The following is a 22,106-nucleotide window of genomic DNA, read 5'->3' on the forward strand; positions in this document are numbered from 1 at the left end:
AACTCCATCACTGAGACTCCTTGCATCCTGCTCCCCACCTTCTCTAATTTCATCTAATAGCTACAGTAATAGGATGGAATAGGGTGGATTGAATTATTGGATTGGACCTTAAAGTAGCAACAATCAATATTCTTATAATAACACAGTATCAAATGACAGTGTGAAAACAATGTGACAGTGTGAAAGGGATTGCTTATAGTGATGAATCAGCCATCCGTTCCACGAACAGGCAAGTCTCCTCCCGTCTGCAGATCTTTAAAGCAAAGCTGGATTCACAACATTAGATATTTAATGGTCTGGAGCTGTACAAACCAGGAGCTAATGTTATACAATAGGCACTACTAGCACTAAGAGGTTTTACACTTAATTTAGTTTAGCTTTAACAGAAGTCAGCATTATTCAGATTTCTCTGTGAAAGGCCATAGGTCTAGATTCTGGACGGATATCTAGTGTAATGTCAGTAGAGGGGGCACCATTAGTAAAATGACCATTAACAAAGGAACTTAAGCTAATATCTCTGCTCTAATCCCTATTGTAAGAAAAGAATTGACATTTACACATTGCTCTGTAGCAAACTGTCATTATTCTCTCTCATAGTCTCGTTATTTTGCAGCGCTGGGTGTGTATACTAGCACAGAGTAGGTATAACACTGTCTCCTGCCCTACTAAAGGTCATATTTGCGATCATATCCTATTCATGGTCGTCCTCTGCACATGCAGAAACAGAATACCATAGATATCACCATGGCAACGCAGCTCACACAACGGATGTTTTCCATCTCTCAAGATTCCTGCTGTCCTCAGCTCATACTCAGGTTACTAATAAATGGGATTTTGGGGTATGTGGGTTATTATAACTGCAGTATTGTATAATACTAATACTCACCAGTAGAGGAGTGGTTTGCTGAATGAGGAGCAGCTTCATGTGTCAATGAGCTAATCCATGCTAAAGCGTGTATGCAGATTTTTCCGTAAAGAGAAATGGAGTGAAATGTGTTCGTTAAGAATATTACATAGTGTACTGATACACATTTTCTTTCAAAGTCTTTCATGTGACATGACCTTGTCATAGAAAAGTATATCATTATATCAATAATACTAGGAGACGGGAGGTCTCTAAAGCTGCACTAGGCAGTGCTGGTGCAATCTCTTTGAGGTGTTTCATAGTCCCCTTCATATGCTTTAAATGCTATGGAGCGAATTTAGGATGAGGTTGATGATGAAAAACTCAACGTGAAGATCAAAGCAGACCTTGCATCTGTAATTAATTATCCATTCCTGATTCCTTGTTCCTTTTTCTTTGACATGCCACGGCCTATCTGTACAATCTCTTAAAACACACGTGTCAAATATACGGCCCAGGAGCCAAAAGCTGGCTCTAATCTGGCCAGTGGAAAACGGTGCAAAAACTACATTGAAAACATCGATTGAAAATTTTCACACAGATTTAGGAAGAGTTGTGGAGATGTAGAACTATACAGAAATTGCACTTTTTCTTAAGAAACGTCAGGTTGTTGATTACATGTTTTGTAATAGTGCAGCTCATTAAATGTCCAATAGAAACCAATTTTATTAATAAAGCATTTTAAAACAACCACAAGGTACCAAAGTGCTGTACAAAAAATAAATAAATAAAAGACAGCAATGAAAGACAACATAAAAGACGGCACAGATTAAGACAAGTTAAATTAAAAAGTCATTAAACATCAGTAAAAACGGCCATATATAAGACCAATCAATAAAATAACAGAAAAAGTGCACTAAAACAAAGAGAAACTTTTGGAATGGTTATTTATAGGTTAATATGCTATTTGTTACAGCTGTTACTAGTCCGGCCCCCTTGAGATCAAGCTGGGCTGTATGTGGCCCCTGAACTAAAATGAGTTTGAGACCCTGCCTTAAAATACAACAATTCTTGGTCCTTGTGTTCCTCTCTCTTGATTATATGTAAAGCAGAGTCCAGCAGCAGTGATTGGTGATCAAAGGAATGATTAAAATGAATATTGATGCCAATAACAAATCAGGTTTGGGCTTTGTTCTTGGATGGTTGAAGGAGAAACTCTGACAGATCTGGATGCTAATCAGACTTTATTTAGATGACCATACGCTTCCCAAAAGTGTAGCGTCAGTAGCTGGGATGCGTGACGTATGAACAAAGCAGGCAATGTCGAAAGGTAATGCAAGCAAATATAATCTGCAAGTCATCTGCTTTGTTTTTATTATAAAAAGCCTTTCATGATTTTTTTATTTACTGTCTGTGATAAGTTCCTGAATAAATTAACAACCAGAGCATTGCTCTAGCTTTTTGAATCCAAATTAGTGTTGACACAAGCTGCACAAGCTGTTTGATGGTTTCCAAGAGCTAAAAAGGCATTTGCCTTCCTTTATGGGTGGCTCTATTATCTAACAGCTCTGTCTACAAGAGGGACGGCCATTGTGGTCAGCAGTGATAACAGATAATATGCAAGGCATGAAAATAGATGGATTATATGGACGGGTTTTACAATGTGTTTATTGGGTGGATAAAATGACAGGATTTCCATTGCTATCTCTGGCATTCGCTCTTTTAAGCTCCCGTCATTGGATTTAGGAGAGCTTTCCCCTCTTTCTCTCTTACCATCATATTCTGCCTCTCCTCTTCTGCTTCCCTTTTTCTGCCCCCCTGCCTCGCTCTTTGTATTGTACTATATTATCCCTTTCATTTCCCACCTCTCTTTGCATCTCTTTTGTTTTTTCCCTTTCTTTTTATGGATCATATTCCATTTCTCCATCTCGCTTCATCTCTCTCCCTCTCTCTTCCCTCTCCTGTGATTTCCATTTCTCCATCTGTTAATACAGCCATCCAGTCAGTCAGAGAGATGAGGTGGACAGAGAGCATTGGTTTGATTACCTGTTTTTTTCCCCCCTCTCTAGGAATAGCACCAAATGCACTCTTTAAAGCAGCTGAAAATATCGGGTCATAATGTACAACAGGAGTTGATCATTACTTGAAATTACGGAGCATTACATTTCCCATCTGTTCTTTTATCCGGCTGAAAATACCAAGTGGGGCTTTCAGCAAAGAGTCTCATAGCTGGGCTCAAGCATTGCAATACAGGGCTTTTACCTAATGTCCTGTTTGCCTGATTTGAATTACAGCTCAGATTGTCCCCTCATCTCAATACATGCATGCCCCCTTGTTGTACAGATTTGCGTTATAGTCCAAAAATGTTAGCAGAGAGTGAAAGGAGATGTGTCATACAGTCAAACTGACTCAATTTATAGTGAAGATGCATTGGACTATGTATTAGTTAAATGAGGTGGGGGTTGGAGACAGAGCTTTAGGACACTGCTCCACGGGTTGTACGTGGAGCAACACAGAGCAAATTGAACATTCCTTGTATGTGTGTGCATGTGTATTTGATTTAAGTTGTCCTAACAGATCTACTTTCCTACTATTCTGTGCCTTTTGTTGAACTAGGAGTTGCACTGCCTTTAATTGGAACTCTTGAAGTCATGATTACAGCATGGATAGACGTTGAAGGTCGAGCACTAACGTTTAGCGTAAGTTGTAAGAGCAACTGTTGGTCTTGAAGACACTAAGTTAAGAAATTTACAAGTTCACGAACATAACGTTGTGTTAATGACAATGAAATTCTGTGGACATATTATAAACATCAAAATGTTTATGTTTGTCTTCCTAAACTGAACTTCCTCAACTTTGACGGCATTTCTGAAAATGTCAGTTAACAAGTCAAAACTAGACTGCTGTATTATAACTTTTGAGCTAAATACCATTCATAGCACTCACAGCTGTGAGGAAGAGGAGTTTGAGATCAGTGATCGGAGTTCATCTTCCGTGTGCCTGGGCCTGTACCAGTAATAAGACACTGAGGCATATTTTTCACTCAAGACATTTTGGCTAGTCATAGCGGGGAAAGCACAGGTGATACTGATAACATTATATATTTAGGTGACCTGGATCCAGAGACCTGGCTTTAGGTATACTAGCTCACTGCCACAGCATACTGGTCCACTCCATGTAACTATACCATTATTAATAGAGCTTGCTTCATCTCAACAGTGTATACTCTTCTGTGTATTCCACCGACTGTTTAGATAAAAGTGACAGTCTGCAGACTTGTTAATTACTTCTCACTGATCAGTTTATCAGTTCTTATTAAAGCACTTCTTTGCCAAGTGTGTTGAAAATAAGGACAGAGCCTCTTTCAGTTTGACTTTCACACTTGAGGCGAGGTTTGTCTAATGTTATCATCCCAATTTACCAAGGTCAGTCTTTGTAGCACGTAAAAGTAGCCGGAGGCATTGTGAGATAATCCCTTATTGTTGCCGAGCTGTTCTGCAGTAAACAACGTTGTCCTTTTACTTCAGATTACGTTATTTTAGGTTACCTAATATATTTGTATTTTGTCCAAAAGCAGCAGTGGATGAGTCAGCAATGAATTGAGGTGGTTGTTTTACAACCGATCTAAAGCTACAACATACTACGCAGCAAACTCTGAGACTGGAGCTTTGCATATTTACACACACAAATCCATGTGCTGTCCCGTACACACACGACGTGAACCGCACTCACACGTGCACCCTCTCGCACACAGCATTATATCATTAGTGGTGATGAAGTGCCATGCCGTGGTGTGACCTGCAGCAGGCGAGTTGATGACACTGTCAATTAGTCCTCTCTTGCTCCGCTAATTATACTGTCACATTTCATTGATGCACCAAAGAGACTCAATGGGGAAAAAACACTAACTCTCTGTGTTTCCTGGGCTGAGAGGTCAATGAGCTGTTTCAGATAGTGAGCGCTGATTAGATTTACCTGGTGGCCTGGAGCAGGAGCAGGACTGCAGAGGTGGAACTCAAGTGATAGAGTTGATTGGCTATTGGGTATAAGGTTGCTAGGTCAATCCCAAAACCAGTTACTTTAATGAAAGGCCTCCCCTGCCACATTCCGTTCAACCTAGAAGCCCACAACCAGTCATGAAGCTGAAAACTTCTCTTATTTAATAACTGTAGGCATCAATGTAGCTGTTTAGTACAATGTCAGTCAGTTGGTCAGCCCCAACAGCTAATAGATGAACTGCCTTAAGACATTAATGTCAACTTCAGGATGACAACTGTGGTGAGTTGTTAGCCTTTCAGTTTTAATATAGTAACACGCTGAACTAAGATGATGAACATAGTTCATGGATTAAGGAAGGAGTCACAACACACTTTCTCATGTATACCCTTTATTCAGTAATTAGAAAAAAGTTTTTACAATCTTCCTCTATGACATACTGTCTTATTTCAATTTAGGGCCCATATAGAAATAGGGTCCTTCTCAGTCAGGCCAATAGGGAGCATACTTGGCCAAGATTCCCAGCTGACTTCCTGGAGTCTCATCCAATGTTCCCTGACATGGTTGTTGAGGGGATTTGAACCAGTGTTCCTACAGTCCCAAGTCCACTACCCTATGGCAGATCAGAAGCATGATTGCACATTCATTGAGCTTCACATGATAAACTGCAACCTATATTCTGTACCTTAATATTGATTCATTGCCTCAGTTTGTAACACAATAGAGAAGAAAGGCTGAGCTTAGTGGAGGTACATGGCTAACAGAAGAGGGGAAATTGAGCTCTTTTCAGCCAGTGATCACACCCCGACTCTGATTTATGGTCCTGTTCAGCAGTGTTAGATTAAGAATTGTTATACTCTAATATGTAGTCCGGTTGCACCTATTCTCCTGGAAGATATTCTGTTACAAGCTGATCCAATTCCGTCCTGCTTTCCCTTGGCTTCTCATCTCTGGCCCTGTCTAGTCTGTTTCGCTCCCCTTGATAATATGAACAAACTCCTACATTTCCGCCAGCTCTGACAGAAACCTGACACCCCCTAGACTGTTTTATATTCCAGCTTCAGCCCTGTGTCGATGTAACCACTTGATGCTAACACCACTTGGCCTCTTTCCTCTCAGTTGGCAGCGGGGTTTTTGTATGTGAGCACTTAGTTCAACCTCCATTACATCCCAGCCGTTTGTTAAATAACACACATTCACCTCCACTCGGGTGCTTTCAAGGCCAAGGCAACATTTTGACATCAGTGAATGCAGGAAAAGAATGCAATGACTAGCCTGTCCTGCGTTAAGCAAACATTGACTCAGCCTGTGACATCAGTGCTGCCCACCTGAACCCAGACTGATGATAATAATCCTCATCATCCTGCTAGGTACTTAATTGAATCAAGATCAAGATTAAAGATCACTTTATTGATCCCCACAGGGACATTATTTTGTCCAAGTAGTCACAAGATAAGAGAAACATATATGACCAGATATAAGAATAAAATAAATGAATACGAATAAGGTTGACACACTCCATTGTCCCAGACAGGTTCAGTCTCTCCTTGCCTTGTGTCACGCATTTATGTCCTTTATGTGCTCCTTACAGATCATGTGTTTGTGCACGTGCGTGGTGTTTTTATGGTATAATAAAGCCTGATGAATGAGGAGTCTGCTGTGCTGACAGAGGGTCCCATTAACATGTACCGCTTGACTCCCCCTCGCGATCCGTCACACACTGCTTACACACATGCAGTATGTGTAATCAATGGGATGATTTAATAGCATCTGTTCAGTGTTTGCAGGAAGTGAATAGAATTTGTCACCCCGGCTATAGAGGTACGGGGTTACCGAGGTGGAGGATTTCATACCAAAATGCTATTCATTTTCCACATCCTACCTGACAGTGATAGGAGAAAACCTTGTCTGTTTTATCATGCAAAGGTTTTTGCTGAACACTTGCAGTTTTTGAGAAATACACGTTAGCTTTCCAGCTGTGTTAGTTCAGAATTTTGCTACCACTCTCACTTCCACATGACAAACAGGAAGTTACAACCATCTGGTTGTTTGGCTATTATTAAGACCGAAATGTTTATGGAATTTTAAATTTCTGCTTGTTACAAAAAGAAAGTGTAACTTTGGGTTTGCTTCATTGGCAAGAAGCAACCCTTGTGGCTAAACAGTGAAGTATTAAAAGCTGCAGTTCCTGTAATGTCCACTCGAGGCTTCAATGCCCACAGATAGTGAGATATGAGTAGAAATGCCAAATTTAAAGCAGAAATAAATATGTTTACAGTCTGGTACCAAGCAAAAACCTTGATCTGATATATCTTATATATATATATATATGCTGCTGTGTGTGTGTGTATATATATATATACACACACACACACACCCTATTTTAAATAAAATTTCTCTGAATTAACTACCTCATTAAGTGGTATATTATAATTACAGCATGTTTATCGCACATGCAAACCTTGTTCATCTCCCAGTTTACTTTTTAATGCTTGCAGGCAGGAGTAAACAACCTCTTGGTACCCTCATCCTATCAGTGAGTGGTGGTTCATCCACTGGTTGAGGCAGATGTTTATGTGAAATATATTCAAAGACCTCTCAAGACCTCTCATCAGCAGGCCTGAAAAGAGGATTCAGGGAATAAATCTTGTGGCTATAACTCTTCAGAGGAGCAGCACAATGATGCTTTTATGTATTCTGTCCCAAGGTATTAAGAGTATCTGATATATACAGTGTGTGTAGTCACACTATACTGAGCTGCTCTACTTGTTGGCAGCTAATTATCCGTACTGCATTGTGCCTGCAGCCTACTTATATAATTATATGTCTTGGTTGGTATCAGGGTGGCTAATGTGGTTTGGATTGGTCCTCAGTATTGACTCAACTGTAAGTAGCTGCAGCCATTTACAGCCTTGCTGTGAAGGTAACATGATGGAGCGTGATGAGCTTGGTCACATCGACAGATGGACAGAAATTCAAAGGTACTTATCTCCTAACGTTGCTGTCATTAACTTACAGTGAGCATCTTACAATTCGTGAATTAGTGAACTCTGAGTTGTGAGTGTGTGACTGTGTGTGCTGGTGGTTGAGAGCCTCTGATAAATGTGTCTGCAGTTTGTAATCACTGTGGTATTTCAAAACTTGAGAAAGGGGCTTCAGTGGTTTGTTGTACTTGAGGACTATACAGATTTGTGTTTGGTAAATGAATTGAAGAACATCTGGAGACATGTTTTTAGTTCAGTCATTAGTTCTGGTACTCTAATTCTTTGTACTTACTTGTACAAGTTAAACAGTTAATGATATCTAAGACGACCAGATTAACCCAACAATTACACACATTGCTTCTTTGGGACTAACAACAATGCAGTCGTCTGCAGACTGAACTGGAAAGACATACCCATAACTACTGTACATAGCATGTGGCTGTGTTAGAATTCAAAGAAAAGTGGTTCATTAGCTGCCACAATAAAGTAGAACAACCCCTTTATGGAGCTGTACTGGTGTTGCCCTCTCATACGCAGAGCTCACCTTTGCTATACAGAGAGAATGCAGTTTTTTCTGTACTATACACTCTATAATACAGTCATTATTTATTTATTGATAGATAGGCTTACACTAGAACTGTCCTCTCTGGTCTTTTAGGAGTATATATATATATATCTGATCCCTTCATGCTCGCCTTTCCGAATTTTTTCATATGTCAAGATAACAGCGTCGCTTGGGGGGGAAAAAAAGAACAATCAATCAATCCTTGTTTCTCCAAAAGAAACGTCCAAAAACAATCTTGTTTTCAGCCTGACAAAATTGTGCTTTGGATTGTGTCTTATATAATGGTTTTTGGGAGGGTTTCGGTGTCAGAGGTATTGAAGAAATTTCTCAAAGCACAGCACCCTGTTGTTTGTCATCCTACAGCCGAAGGTGACAAACATCACAAATTCAGTTTAATACAGCAGTGCACAATCATTAAAGATTGTAAAAAATAAATAAATAATAAATAAAAGCATTTTCTGTGATATTCCTGTTTTCTGTCTGGTCTGTTTTGTGTGTTTTTCTTGAGAATAGAAGGTTCTGGGTTTGGACCCGAGGTCTCTCCAGGTACTCCGGCTTCCTCCCTCAGTCTAAAGACATGCTTGTTAGGTGTTTCTAAACTTCTAAACCTAGGTGGTCATGTGACTGTGAATGGTTGTCTGTCTCTCTGTGTTAGCTTTACGATAGACTGGAGACAGCTGGGTTGGCTCCAGCCCCCCTGTGACCCTCCATAGGACAAGCAGTTACAGAAAATGAATTAGAAAATAGACATGATAGCATGGGAGGCTGAATGGAATGCCATTAAAGGGTTGAGTCATTCTGCTCTTGCTCAAACAAACATCTCCCAAACAAAAACTTCCTGTATAATTTATTTTGTTCTTGCTCATATTTCTAACAATGTCTTCTTTCTGTTGTTTTCCTCCTGCAGCTCAGCAGACGAGAAGTTTCGCTGGAACAACCAGGGTAATATTTCCTTTATGTTTTGCACTCCATTGTTTGCATTCCAGTGCTGCACATTGCCGATTGTGCTTATTACTCTCGTTGCCATTGTAACACCCTTCCATCATGCGCCAATTACACAATAGACTGATGAAGTCCATTACAATGGAATGTGGTGGCTGCTGTAGTTAAATCCTCAAAACCCACATTCTCCATACTTAAACTCAAGTAAAAAAATATTAATAATAATAACAATAAAAAAGCAGGTCTGTTCAAATACAAAATCCCTTACCAGACCTATCCACTTTAGACGGGTGAGCAAAGGTCAAACGGCATTTGCAAATAATTCTCAGCATTTAGTTAAACCAGTGTGGAGTGCCAGATGGGAAATGTTTTCCATAAAGGACAACAGGAATCAATGACTGTGAGGGCTTTAGATGATTTGAAAGGCAAATTAAGGCATCTCTCTGGGCTTGACAACTTCTTTGACAGCATATTAGTTGGAAAAAACACTGCCAAAGCATAACACTTAAGCCTGTCTCTCTGCCTTATTGTCAGTCACTCAGAGATGTGTAGGGTGCTTAGATTAGATTGATTATCTGAGTGCAGGGTTGGCGACCTCTGGCAACAAAGAGGTGACTGACAGAAGAACCCAGAGGTTTTGCGGCTGAAACTTTTCATACTGAAGGCTTGCAGTTTCTGCTGCCATCTTCATCAATGCTGCTCAACCACTAGACTAAATTTACTCTGTCACAAAGCAAGAAACCCCTTCCTCACTCCAATCAGACCTTCTGATCTCATCATCACTCACAAATCTTTAAAAACCCATCAGCTCTGGATCAAACAGGTTTAAAAATGACTTTTGGCTGTTATATATGAGAGCCAGAGTAAATCCAGCGTAATGCTGCAGACAGCACTAGAAATGTTTCACCAACAGCATCGACATCATCAGTCTGCAAATTGCGTCAGTCAGGGTCAATAAAATCAGCCTCCTAAATCCACCGACTAAGGCCTCTACCATTACTGTTTCTCTCTCCATCTCGATAAGAGATTAATGTTGCTCCAAAGACTCATTTGTAAGCTTTTATCCCACTTGGCAGCTCTCTCCAACCTGAATGCACAGGCCATGTTATCAGGCTGCCTGACAGAATAACAGTACCCAAGGTGGACCTCAATCCCACAAGATTTGTTGCTGCAGTATCAGGTTTTTACCCTTGGCCTGAATTTCACCCTTGCATACTGCTCTGTGGTGAGACATGACTGAGACCATTTCTTTAGTTATTAATCAGGAGTTGAATGACAATGAATTTTCAGTCTGCTCTAACTGTATTTGAATAGGCAAATCTGGGCAGAAGCCTCAAAAGCTCCTGGATGGGTTGGAGCCTGTTAAGTATTGTATTTAGGTACAACTGTAAGGTTTTTATATTTATTAGAAAATATAAAACATGCAATTCAATGTTTTGCTCAAGGGGGAAAAAAAAGAATAAAAAAAAAAGACGTGTCACCTTGGGGTGGATGGATGGGTCAACAAATCACTGATTGCTTATTAACTAAAATTATTGATTATAACCATAACCATGTCTTTAATACGATAGCCCTGACAAACCCCTACAAAACAAAGGTTTTGTACTATATATTTAAATGCAATGAGTTATATTCAGAGGGTTTCTACAAATAACCTTTGTGGTTCTTCAGTTACCACATTTGTAGCTGGAAGGGTTCACGAACAATGAATATAGAGCAAGGCTCAGTGGGACTTCATATATGTGGTCTTGTTCATAGTTTATAGCCATCTCTGTTGTGGCTGTAGCAGTGGAAACAGATTTTCTTTCCTCTCATGTGTTTTTTTTTCCCATTTCTCACACACATGCAGATGGGCAGAAGGACATAGAGGAGGAGCTGACGACAGGCCTGGAGCTGGTGGACTCCTGCATCCGATCCCTCCAGGAGTCAGGAATCTTGGACTCGCAAGACACTTCTACAGGAGACAGTAAGATTGATGTCACAGTGAAAAAAAAGTTTGAGAAAACCTCCTCTGCATGCAGTTTTCTCTGCTGAGAAACAGACAAGAAGGATTCCTTAGAAAGGGATAGATAAAAATGCAATCAAAAAGCAGCCAGAATGGATATCCCTGCAGAGCTGTAGAGTCCATGTTTGGCTCATTAACCTGCAGAGTGTGTGTGAATTCACAAAGACAATGTGGTTCACAAAACCAGCAATATGGTTTGGGAAGGAATGTGTTCAGTGCTTCCCTAAATTAACAGAACAAAATGTGTGAAATCCTGAGACACTTTCTTTTCTCAAGTAGTTTTCACTGATTTCTTTACCTACTATGATAGTGCATCTGGTCACAATACACTAATTTTATGCATATAATCCACAAGTTCCATCACTTGTATGTTGCCACTGAAACACAACAGTCATTCAAGGAAAATTTATAAGACTATACACAAAAGATGTTTAGTTTTCTCTTTATCTCACAGCTTCCATATATCTCTAGTTAAATTTGTCCAATGGACAGAGAGCATGCAGCTGGTTTATCAAGCTCCTTCAAAGAAAATAACAGTGATCGAAAAAGGAACAACATGAACTGTGTCAGGCCGGGACTCGAAGCAGAACTCAGGACTCAGTATGCAGAGATGACAAAGGGGGTTTAATTGGAATGTTCAGAGATCCCTCACAGAGGGACAAACAAATGGCCACAAAAATTCCTGGACGTAATTCTAATCAGTGAAAACAAAAACTCTCCAAAAGGAGGAAATACAAATCGAAGAAAACAAATCACTAATTAAAAACAAAACACTCCGAATGGAGGAAACCTCAGAACTGAGGAAATAACTAAGAAAGGACTAGACAAACAAAAACTATTTCTCCGAGAGGATTCACAGGCTTACTTGGAAATTCTTTGGTTGAAAACATGAAGCAAGGCACGAGAACAAGTTGACAACGACAACACTCTGGCACAAGACAAGGGGAACGCAGACTACTTAAACACATGGAGGGAAATAGGGGACAGGTGGACACAATCAGGAATCAGGGAAGACAATCAGACTTGTGACACATGAGGAAGGGCAAGTGGCCTGAAACGAGAGGAGCGTTACTTTTCAAAATAAAACAGGAAATGACAGGACAGAACAACCCCAAGACAAGACGCCCTCACCACGGTGTGACAAACTCATAGTTTTAAAACACTAGTGGAGATGAATGATAATTCATCATGAGCATTGTTAACATCCTGTGCCTCTCTGCTCTACTCTCATCTTTTTTTACATGCGGATATCTATGTCTTTTCCATACTCGACCCCAGGGGACAGAGGGGACATGCAGAGTAGGGCCAGTAGTTTGATATGCTAATCCATCCTCACCAAGGTGTCAGCTGCCCTGCTGTTCACAGCGCAGAGGGGGGAGGCTCACACACAAACACGCAACTACTGTACAGACAGGCACATGGGCATATACCGCATACTGAGGCATGGAGGAAAAAAACACCTGCATGCATTAGCTGCTAATGAGCACATGCACTCACAGACAGGCACACAAAACTGGTAACTGGAAAATGGTAATTTTCTTTGAAATTTAATGTATCTAAATAACAATTATGCAACCAACCACTGACAGTGAAAACAATAAATAAATAAAAAGAGAAAGTATGGCTGTGCAGATGAGACAAGCAGAGCAAGAAACAGGTGAAGAAAGAAAGACTGACCAAAAGGTCAGATATTTTAGACTTAATTGCACATTTAGTGTGTCCCATTTTCCATAGTTACTGGTATTAACAGCCCGAGCTAGTAACAGCAGGTTGGTCAAGGTTTAATTGAGGAATGGACTGATCTTTGTCAGCTCTGGCTCCAGGAACAAGCTTTAACAGGTAAAAGTAGCTCACCAGGAGTAATGTCGCATTCACTTCATATGGGATAGATGGGAACAATTTCCATGTTCATGCCTTGCAAGTGTTCTCATTACTCAGTAGGCACTGACTTATTCAGGTGTTCACTGTCACAACAAGCAAAACCAAGCAGGGACCTTGTGAAATAAATGAGCCCCTTGACTTGACTTCACTAGTTTGGGCTGGGGAGATCCATCCCACCATATCTAAAGATCACAGTGCTGTAAATAAAAAGGCATGAATTTTAGCTGACTGCCTGCCAAGCATACTGCTACTGTAGCTGCTACAGTTCAGGAGCATGAATTGAACAAAAAGTAATAAAGATGAGTGACAGTTGTTCGATATTGCCCAGGATTAAACTGCAGCGCTGAATTACTTTTAAAGGACAGACTTCGGCTAATATGAGACATCCATGTTTCATCCATCCTATTGCCGTACTCTGGCGTACTTTCTGTCAAAACCTTTAGACAAATTAAACTTTCCCTTTTCTAAATTCTGACTTTGACATGAATGCATGAATGTCCAACCCCATAGTGCATGTAAGACAAAAGTACATAGCTTTACTTTACTCCAAAGTCCAAACATACAATATGACCACACAAACATGTACGGGTCTAAATACATGCTGTATGAAGATGCATTTTAGATGCATACAGTGCAAATGAAGAGATATGTATGCACATGCCTGCAACGCACACACACATGCGTGCACATACAAATCAATGACTACTCAAGCTGCTGAACAGATTAGCGTGCCACAGGAGCAGAGTACATCAAGTGTCTTCATGCTTCATGCTGCTTCATGGTAATGAGCCCTGCCACTGCGCATGCTAATCCTTGTGTATGTGGCTGCTCTGTACGCAGCTATTTGATAGTGCGCATGCAGTTTTATGTGTGTTTTCCAGACTCAACACACTTCCAATGGGTGTCTAAAAATAGGCAACTGATGAAACATTAATGCAGGTCAATGGAGAATGCTGGTCACAAAGTTAAAAGAAAGAAAAAGAATGAGCTTAAGTAAGCTCAAGTCACAATGTGCACGACTGCACTCATGCAGGTATGCAGATGTGGTGTATGTTCATGCATGATATCACAGCGCAGGAGTTAGCTGAGCACACTGAGTGTGTGTGTGTGTGTGCATTCACTCAGGTCTGAACAGGTATCAAAATTCACAGACAGAGACCTTCATATGACACCCCATGACTTTCCTCCTAATACACTAATACACCTCTATCTCTTCTTCACACGCACATGCACTCACATCAGATGGATGCAGTGGAGCCTTCAGTGTTTGCCATCTGAGCGATAATGTATTTATGAGGCCATTAGCTTCCCTGAGGGCTCCACCACCCATATGAAGTCCACCTAAAGTGGCAAACAAAAACTGTGGAAAACATCCCCGGGCTTTGAACACACACACATCTGGTTTGAGTGTGTGAGTCCATCGGAAGGAAGCCTAGAGTACAATCTCCTATGTTACATGATGCCTGTGTGTGAGACTGTGCATGCATGTACTCGCACGAGATGAGTCCATACTGGACACACACAGGCATTAACCCAGTAAACTCCAGCCATCACCCTTAGCTTAATATCACATTTTAAATAATGCGGATTCACCAGACACACCGCCTACAGGAAACATTGGCTATACCGCACAGTGACTTCTCACTTGGTTGAGCTTTGTTGTCTCTCATCCACAGTGACTCCTTTTTGCCGTTAGCTGCTGATTTTATCTGCCCAGTGTGGCGGATATTGACCACTGGCACTAGAATTTCTTTCTTCTTTAATAACCCAAAACAAGCAACGTTTCTTTTTGTCTCCTGTTGCTGCTTTTCGTTTGATTCTTAGACTGTTGGTAGAGTTTAACCAGTGTGGACAGAGAACAGCTCAGGAATGCTTTTATGCAGACCCCTGACTACTGAGTAGTAGTTTTGAGCCCCATATTCATTCTTCTAAACAATTTGAGGATTAATTATCCGTGCATTGCTCTGAACAGAAGTTAGAATAACATTATCCTGAAATGTGAATAGGTATCCAGATCCACTCTTAAGCCTCACAGAGTGTTTGCAGACTAATCAGGGGTTGATTTCAAACACGTGTAATACTTTTAGACAGTTTTTCTGAAGAACAGATCCCTGTGTTGGCTGTGTTGACTGTGTTGACTGCGGTGACTGCATCTCCCCAGACATTGTTTATTTAACCTTCGGCTCTTGCGTTTCTCTTGAGTAAGTACTTGGTTAGACTGGCGTTTTGCAGACCAGCTGGCAGACGCATTAGTGAGTATTTTACATCCCTGTACAATTATGTGTTTGAGATCGTGTGTATAATCGTGGTACAGTGAATGCACTTTGAAATCAGAGACAAAAATGTCTGAAGATTATCCTTAAATGCGTGATGGAACCTGATCATCGGGTTTGAGAGCTTGTGAAGCCTGAGCACAGCATGAATAGCGAGTGCTAGGATTTTATTAAACTAGTCACCATTTATGTAGTGCGGTAAACCTATTTTTCAGTGCAGTGAATACTTTGTCAGAAAGGCTGCAGCAGATGTGGCTCTACCGTGTCTGCACCGTTGCTCAATGCATTACTGCTGCTGCTAGGGACAATCATATTTGAAATGACATATTGGGTAAAAAAAAAAAAGAAAAAAAAAGTTTGGTTTCTGTAATTAAGGCAGTTTATTAGGCAAATCATTGCCATCATCCTTGAAAGGAAATTAATAAAGAGTGTTTCAAAAATTAAACAGAACTTTAATAAGAGGAATGGGAGAGGTTTCGCTCTCCAGCCCTTCTGTCCTCCTGTCTGCCACAGAATTTTTAATTAATTTATCTTCAGATTTCATGAACCACCAAGGCACATTCACGGTTTAGAGTCTACAACACAGGATGTGCAGTCATTTGCAAGCGCCTTTGTTTGCATGTTTATGGTGGAAATAAAATGACCCATGAGCAAATCACAAAGATTGCTGAAGAGTTGGAGTTTTCCTACCTTAGATGTGCGCAATGCAAACCATTTACCATTAACTGCATCCATATATCCAATGGCAACGTTTTAAATTCATTCATTAAACAAATAAGTGTCTATAATCCAATATTCCCTTGTATAGGGTGGGCGGGTCAACAATATTGCAGCTCTCCATGACTCCACCCTCGGCCTGTACTGGACAGACTCTGGCTCCAGACTGCCAAGATGGTGCTACCTGTATCCCAAATAATAAATATCAGTTGGGCCAATGAAAGGAAGTGGGGATGCATTGTCCATATTCATATACAGTCTATGGTTTAAATCTGCTGTTAACCTTTACAGCTCTGATCTAATGCAAAAACAAAGTCAGATATGTTGACGCTTTTTTCAGACCTAGTCTGGAGGACAGGCCGACTTCTTCAGCTGGTCTGGAGTTACTCTGTTAAGAACTGAACTGAACTGAGTCACATTTTAATATGTCAATTATTTTAGATGTTAGAAGTTGAGTGGAAGAGGTTAATAATTATAGTAATGAATAATAATAATTATAGTGGCAGACATTCATTATTATATTAATTTGAGTTTTAATTTACATTTATTACTTTTCTTTTTGGGCAAAAACATGTCTGCCAAATATTTGAGAGTATTTTATTTTATTTTTTTCAGGTTCGTGCATACAATGAACCTCCCACTGTGTTTTTAATCACAGAGTGAGACATGAAGATCTGCAGAGTTTCACAACAAACTTCTGAAAATAGGTTACATCCGTTTTCACAAATGGACTGCAGGCATGAAACATAATGGGCTGTAGAGTTCGTTTGATGTTTGTGAGAGCCTGATTCATACCAGGGCATCTGCAGCTCCTTAAAGGGAAGGTTTGAATTAGATTTTCTGAATTTTAGACCATAAAAAAAGTGACGTTTTTGATCTCTAAAGGTCTACAATTTGGATACGATGCGTGATCCCACAAGATTCAAAAGTAGGAACCTGTTCTTGTAATCAAGTTTATTTTCTCCTGTGTAAAAGTGGCGTGGCTCTGACGTTGGAAGATTTACAGTATCTGTGTGTTAAACATTGAGATAAATATATTTTGATTATTTTGAACTTGTGTCAGGTACTGAGCTCAGGGACTGAGCTGAGCCAATGGCAATATTTCACAAAAGGAGTAAAGAAACAGTAAATATATCATTGTGTATGTATGCTGACAGATTACCACAGTCTAACTTTGTAGCTGGATGTCCAATGCTGGTGAGAAAGAGGGGGGAGAGGGGTTAAATAATTAATAAAGTTTATCCCCCTTTAATTTGAATACTCTGTCCCTCTTAAAGGTCAGCACTCACAGTTTGCAACAGACGTGAATTTGCATGTCAAAGTGGCGATGATGAAGTATTACTATCAAAGCTTAGGGCTAATCACTTTTTCCTTCTCAAAAAAAATCACCCATCACAGTACTGCTGTTGGAAGTAATTAATCTTGGTCAGCAATTTCGCTGTCAAAACTGTTGCTGTGACTGGGTCGTGTGACGGATTTGAAGCAGCTCAAAGGAAGAGGACCACATCTTTGAATGGAAAACCTTGGGGAAAAGCTAGCAAGAAATGTGACAAACTTAAGTTCTCCATAACATTTCTCTGAAGTGTTGTTAGACATATTGGTTTAACAAAGTTTGAACCCAAGGGCAAAAAAACACACAAATGAGGCTGTGTGAAATGCCATGAATCAGTTTAACTAAGTGGTTACATAAAGTGTTGCTCTATGTAACATAACTTGAGTCCAAGCAAAAGGGTAATCTAATGGAAAATGGTCTGACGAAAGGTGCTTCAGAATAATCAGAGAAACTAAAAGAAGTCAAAAAAATTCCAAGAGCGAGAAAACCCTAGGACATGTCAAAAGGGAACAGCAAGGGAATACATGCAAGGAGACTTGAGGATAAGTGGAGAGAACACAGACAAAGACAGGAAATACAACTACTGAAATATAGTAGGTAAAATAAAACAGGAAACAAGGAAAACCAAACATTACAACAGAAAATCCAAACAGCTATACCTGAAGGGACGGAAAAATTTTAAATGTCAGTACCATGACATGTATTTCTTGAACTTAGAAGTCCTTCTTAACAAATCTAAGCTAATCTTTTTTGGTCAAAGATGTGCAAGAAAGTGAACACATTGCCAAGCTCTTAACAGCAACAGATTGGATCAGATTATCTCACTGCATCCTTGAGGGAGTTTGTTAAAGTTTCATTGTTCACGTTCCTTGTTAAATTATACACAGACATAGGGGGCAGAGAAAGAGAGACATGAGACATGAGTAAAGGAAGTGATAGAGACTGAAAGAGTGGGAAAAGAATCCAGGAAAAGAGTGTGTTATAAATCAAGGTCAGGATTTAGGGATGACAGGGGATGAGAGTGGAGAGAGGCTGGAATAACATAGTAGGTAAAAAGCAAATGGGTGTCTTAATACTGGAGAGCTGGAAAGCTATTTAATTCTATTTTAGCTTTCAATGTGCTTTCTCCTTGCCTCTTCTTCCCTTTGTTTTAAGGTCTGTTACAAACTGACAGTTATACTTGTTCCTTCTTTTTTTCCCATAATAGTGAAATACATTGTATAATATGTGTGGATTGTAAACTGGGTTACAAAACGCCTTCAAGGCCAAACAAATCTATACACACAGACAGTTACAGAAGTAAGCCGCCTGGAAATGGTTCCTCTCTTACTCCTAACCAACATTCATTTAGTCTCCTCATAGAGGAAAAGAAGGGTATATTGAATTTAAGAAACCTTTGTCTGATTGTGTGCTCCTTCAGCGTACCAGATCAATGATCACATCCTTCGATGGTTCTCATCAGCCTTTTATGCTTAATTGTTCTTTTTCTTTTTTCCCATCAGGACAAGGACTGCTGTCCCAAAGTGCGTTGCAGCTCAACAACCAGGATGCCTATGCGGCGGCTGGTTACCATAGTAATCAGGGGCTGACACTTGGGGAATCAGTCACGAGTCGCTGCGGGCAGGTCGGAGGGGCGGTTCACAGCTACAATCAGGTGCTTGTTTCATTTTATCTTCTCCTACTTTCCTTCTTCATGGCCACTTTCTTGCACGCCTCTGCTTCTTTGTCCCTCTACCTTCTACACTCCTCTTTCTCCTGTCCAGTGCCTTCTCCTAACCTCCACCTTCACCTAATTCTGGCCTTTTTTCTTGCTCCACCTCTGCCTCTCGCGTATCTCCCCCACTCTCCTCTGCCCTCTCTAGGTGACGTCCAGCCGTGCAGCTGCCCAGTTAGCCGGCACAGACTCCCCCTGTCAGTCCCAGAGAGACTCATTTGCCCAGCAGGCACTTGGCAGCGCCTTCCACATGCCCACCGATGGCGGAACAGCACCCGCTGGACCGCCCATGTATTACTCCTGTGCCACTTTACCTGCACAGGTATGGAGCCCTGTAAAGGTTATTGTGAACAGCCTGATGCAACCAAAGAGAAAGGGTTTTATGTATGGTTCTAAAACACTGAGTATATTATAGAAGATATATTTTATCTCTTTAATATTATATAGTCTTCAATAGCCTGGGAAAAAAAGTGTTTTACAGTTAGTAGTTTAAACATTCACTCTTCCTACCACACTATAGTCATTTTTGTGGGTGGGAGACCCACGAAAGTTTCAGCAGAGTCAATTTATCCCATATTAATCAGCTAATTGTTGAGATTGAGTCTCACAGTCCAGCCTCATCTCTGCCAAATAACATCAATTCCTGACAAAGTTATGCTGACAAGTCAAAGAAAAAGCCTTTTGTGCGCAAATGTGAAAATCTGGGAACTCTGGACACACACTGAACCACACAGCTATTCTGTGGTGAACTAGTTGAATTTTGGGCCAATGTTGTCAGTACAATGAGGTGGTTTCCAAATTCTGTTCACATTTCAACTATTGTGGTAGCAAATAGAGAGAAACTCATCTGTTCTTCATTTGGCAACAGATGCTTTATAATATTTTCAAGTAGTCGCTTATCAGGGCTGTGGCGTCAGTACAGCCACAATGCACCAAACATGGATTCAGTTTGTTATTCTTTTTTTCCCCTGCAATGTGATGAGTCTTTGGGCTAAAACTTTAGCATTTTATCAACAGTGTTAATCAAATTTATCACATTTGAAGATCTCAGAACTTGACCCCATTCATCCATATGGTTTTAAAATGTTCTGCAGCTGCCTCGTAAATATTTCTGCAGCTTATTCCCTCATTTGGCACCAAAAGAAAATGCATGTTTAGAATTTTGAGGGAACTTAATTTGGCGGCCCATTGCTTGCAGCCACATTTCACGTTCACTTGGTTGTAAAAGAAGGAGTCATCCCTTCATGTTTGGTCTGGTAACCCCCAGCTCTTCATCAGGATGTTACCACAGATTAGAGTTTCTGCTCTCTGATTTCCCAGCTCCGCAGGGAGTTGTTCATCCCTCTGAAAAATAATGATATGAATAAGGAGACAAGATGAATATTTAAAGTGAGTGACATTCCCATTTAATGAAGTACAAATCTTGCGTTACAGCGTGTAAGCTCCCCTCTTCAGGCTGTGGGATCTCCTACAAAGCTGCAGCGCCTGGGATCAGCCTCCGCCGACATGCCCAGCTACGCCACTCTACAGAGGGTGTCGTCACCCAAACAGTCACCCAGCCGCCTCGCCAAGTCCTACAGGTTGGTTCCGTTTCAGTCTGGTTCGATAAAGCCTCACTGGAGCAGGTTATGTAATTATTTTACTGTCCCCTAAGAACCGTAGAATAGATCTGCAGTAGGTTGGTAGGGTTGAGGATCAATACTAGTGGCTCAACAATTACTTCACATGTCTGGCTTTAAAAAAACACATTCTAACCGGTCCCCTGTTACACTGTGTAAGACCCCAGTGCTGATGCTTTTGCTTCACACTTCATTATACCTCAGCCCAACTGCATTCGAACAGAAACAAGCAAAAAGCAATTTGAGTAGAGCCATAATGAGTGTTACAACAGATGCACTGCAGATAACATTTGAATACATGACTAAACTAAAACCGTGTGGTCTTGGTACAACGTTCTGTCCTCATTTTGCATTTCTAATGACTTAATATGATAATTATTTGGCTTTTTAGAGGGATTTCTTCAGTCTCTCTTCTGCACAATAAGTTTTTCCCACACAATTAAAGGCGCCACACAGGTCGTGCAGTATGTATCTATTGGAGGGGTTTACAGCTCATCTCATCAGCGATAAATCTTTGATGAAAGTCCCCAAGCACGGCTTTTGAATTGACAAACAACAAACCCCCTAATGAAGTAGCAGACTGTTGGTGGGCCAGTCTTTACAAGCTCACGCTGTGTAGCCAAATGTTGTTCAAACCCACAGAGCGTTATTTTAAATGCAAGCGGCGATCCCAAAGCAGAATAGAATTTGGGTGGGGGGTAGGGGAATATAATCTCTCTCTAATCAATTGGTTATATTTATTTTTATTGATTTGTTTATAATGCACCACACTCATGAAATGTATAAAGCATGTCCAGCCAGTGGTTTTGGAGTAACTGTGTGTGGCTTTGTTGTTAAATCAGGGTTAAAATAGTCATTAAGAAAAAAGGTGATCAAGGTATTGCTTTTTCCTTTACTGAACACAATTAACAGAAACTCTTACAGGACATCAACAAACCATAGCAGGTTTTGTGCTATGTGTGTGTGTAAGGGTTTGCTGTGTTGTGTGGGTGCATAGTGAATCTGGAAGGTGTGTATATGTATATAAAGATAAGAGAGATGGGGAATAAAGAAAAGTGTATGAAAGAGAGACAAAAAGGATAAACAAATGCCATTGCTCATCTATGGTGGATATAGTGGTTATGGTATAGCAATAGTATAATAATGTGTGACACAGATGAAATAATATAAAAGTGTTAATTATTGCCGTATTAGTGTAATATCTGTGATGGATTATATGAATACAGGTAGGTA

At 40.4% G+C, this 22,106-nt stretch overlaps 1 protein-coding gene across 9 annotated transcripts in view; it reads left to right on the forward strand.

The window, feature by feature from the left end:
- The window catches only part of ctnnd2b (catenin (cadherin-associated protein), delta 2b), a 154,200-nt gene that overhangs the window by 70,933 nt on the left and 61,161 nt on the right, over window positions 1–22,106 (forward strand). For all 9 annotated transcript variants that reach the window (XM_047589505.1, XM_047589507.1, XM_047589508.1 and 6 more), the window contains 5 exons: window positions 9,297–9,331; window positions 11,181–11,297; window positions 19,043–19,194; window positions 19,403–19,576; window positions 20,689–20,834. In XM_047589505.1, the coding sequence (XP_047445461.1) occupies window positions 9,297–9,331; window positions 11,181–11,297; window positions 19,043–19,194; window positions 19,403–19,576; window positions 20,689–20,834 (624 nt within the window). The remainder of the gene's footprint in view (window positions 1–9,296; window positions 9,332–11,180; window positions 11,298–19,042; window positions 19,195–19,402; window positions 19,577–20,688; window positions 20,835–22,106) is intronic.

The sequence above is a fragment of the Mugil cephalus genome, chromosome 7, assembly GCF_022458985.1.
Source record: "Mugil cephalus isolate CIBA_MC_2020 chromosome 7, CIBA_Mcephalus_1.1, whole genome shotgun sequence".
Taxonomy (NCBI): domain Eukaryota; kingdom Metazoa; phylum Chordata; class Actinopteri; order Mugiliformes; family Mugilidae; genus Mugil; species Mugil cephalus.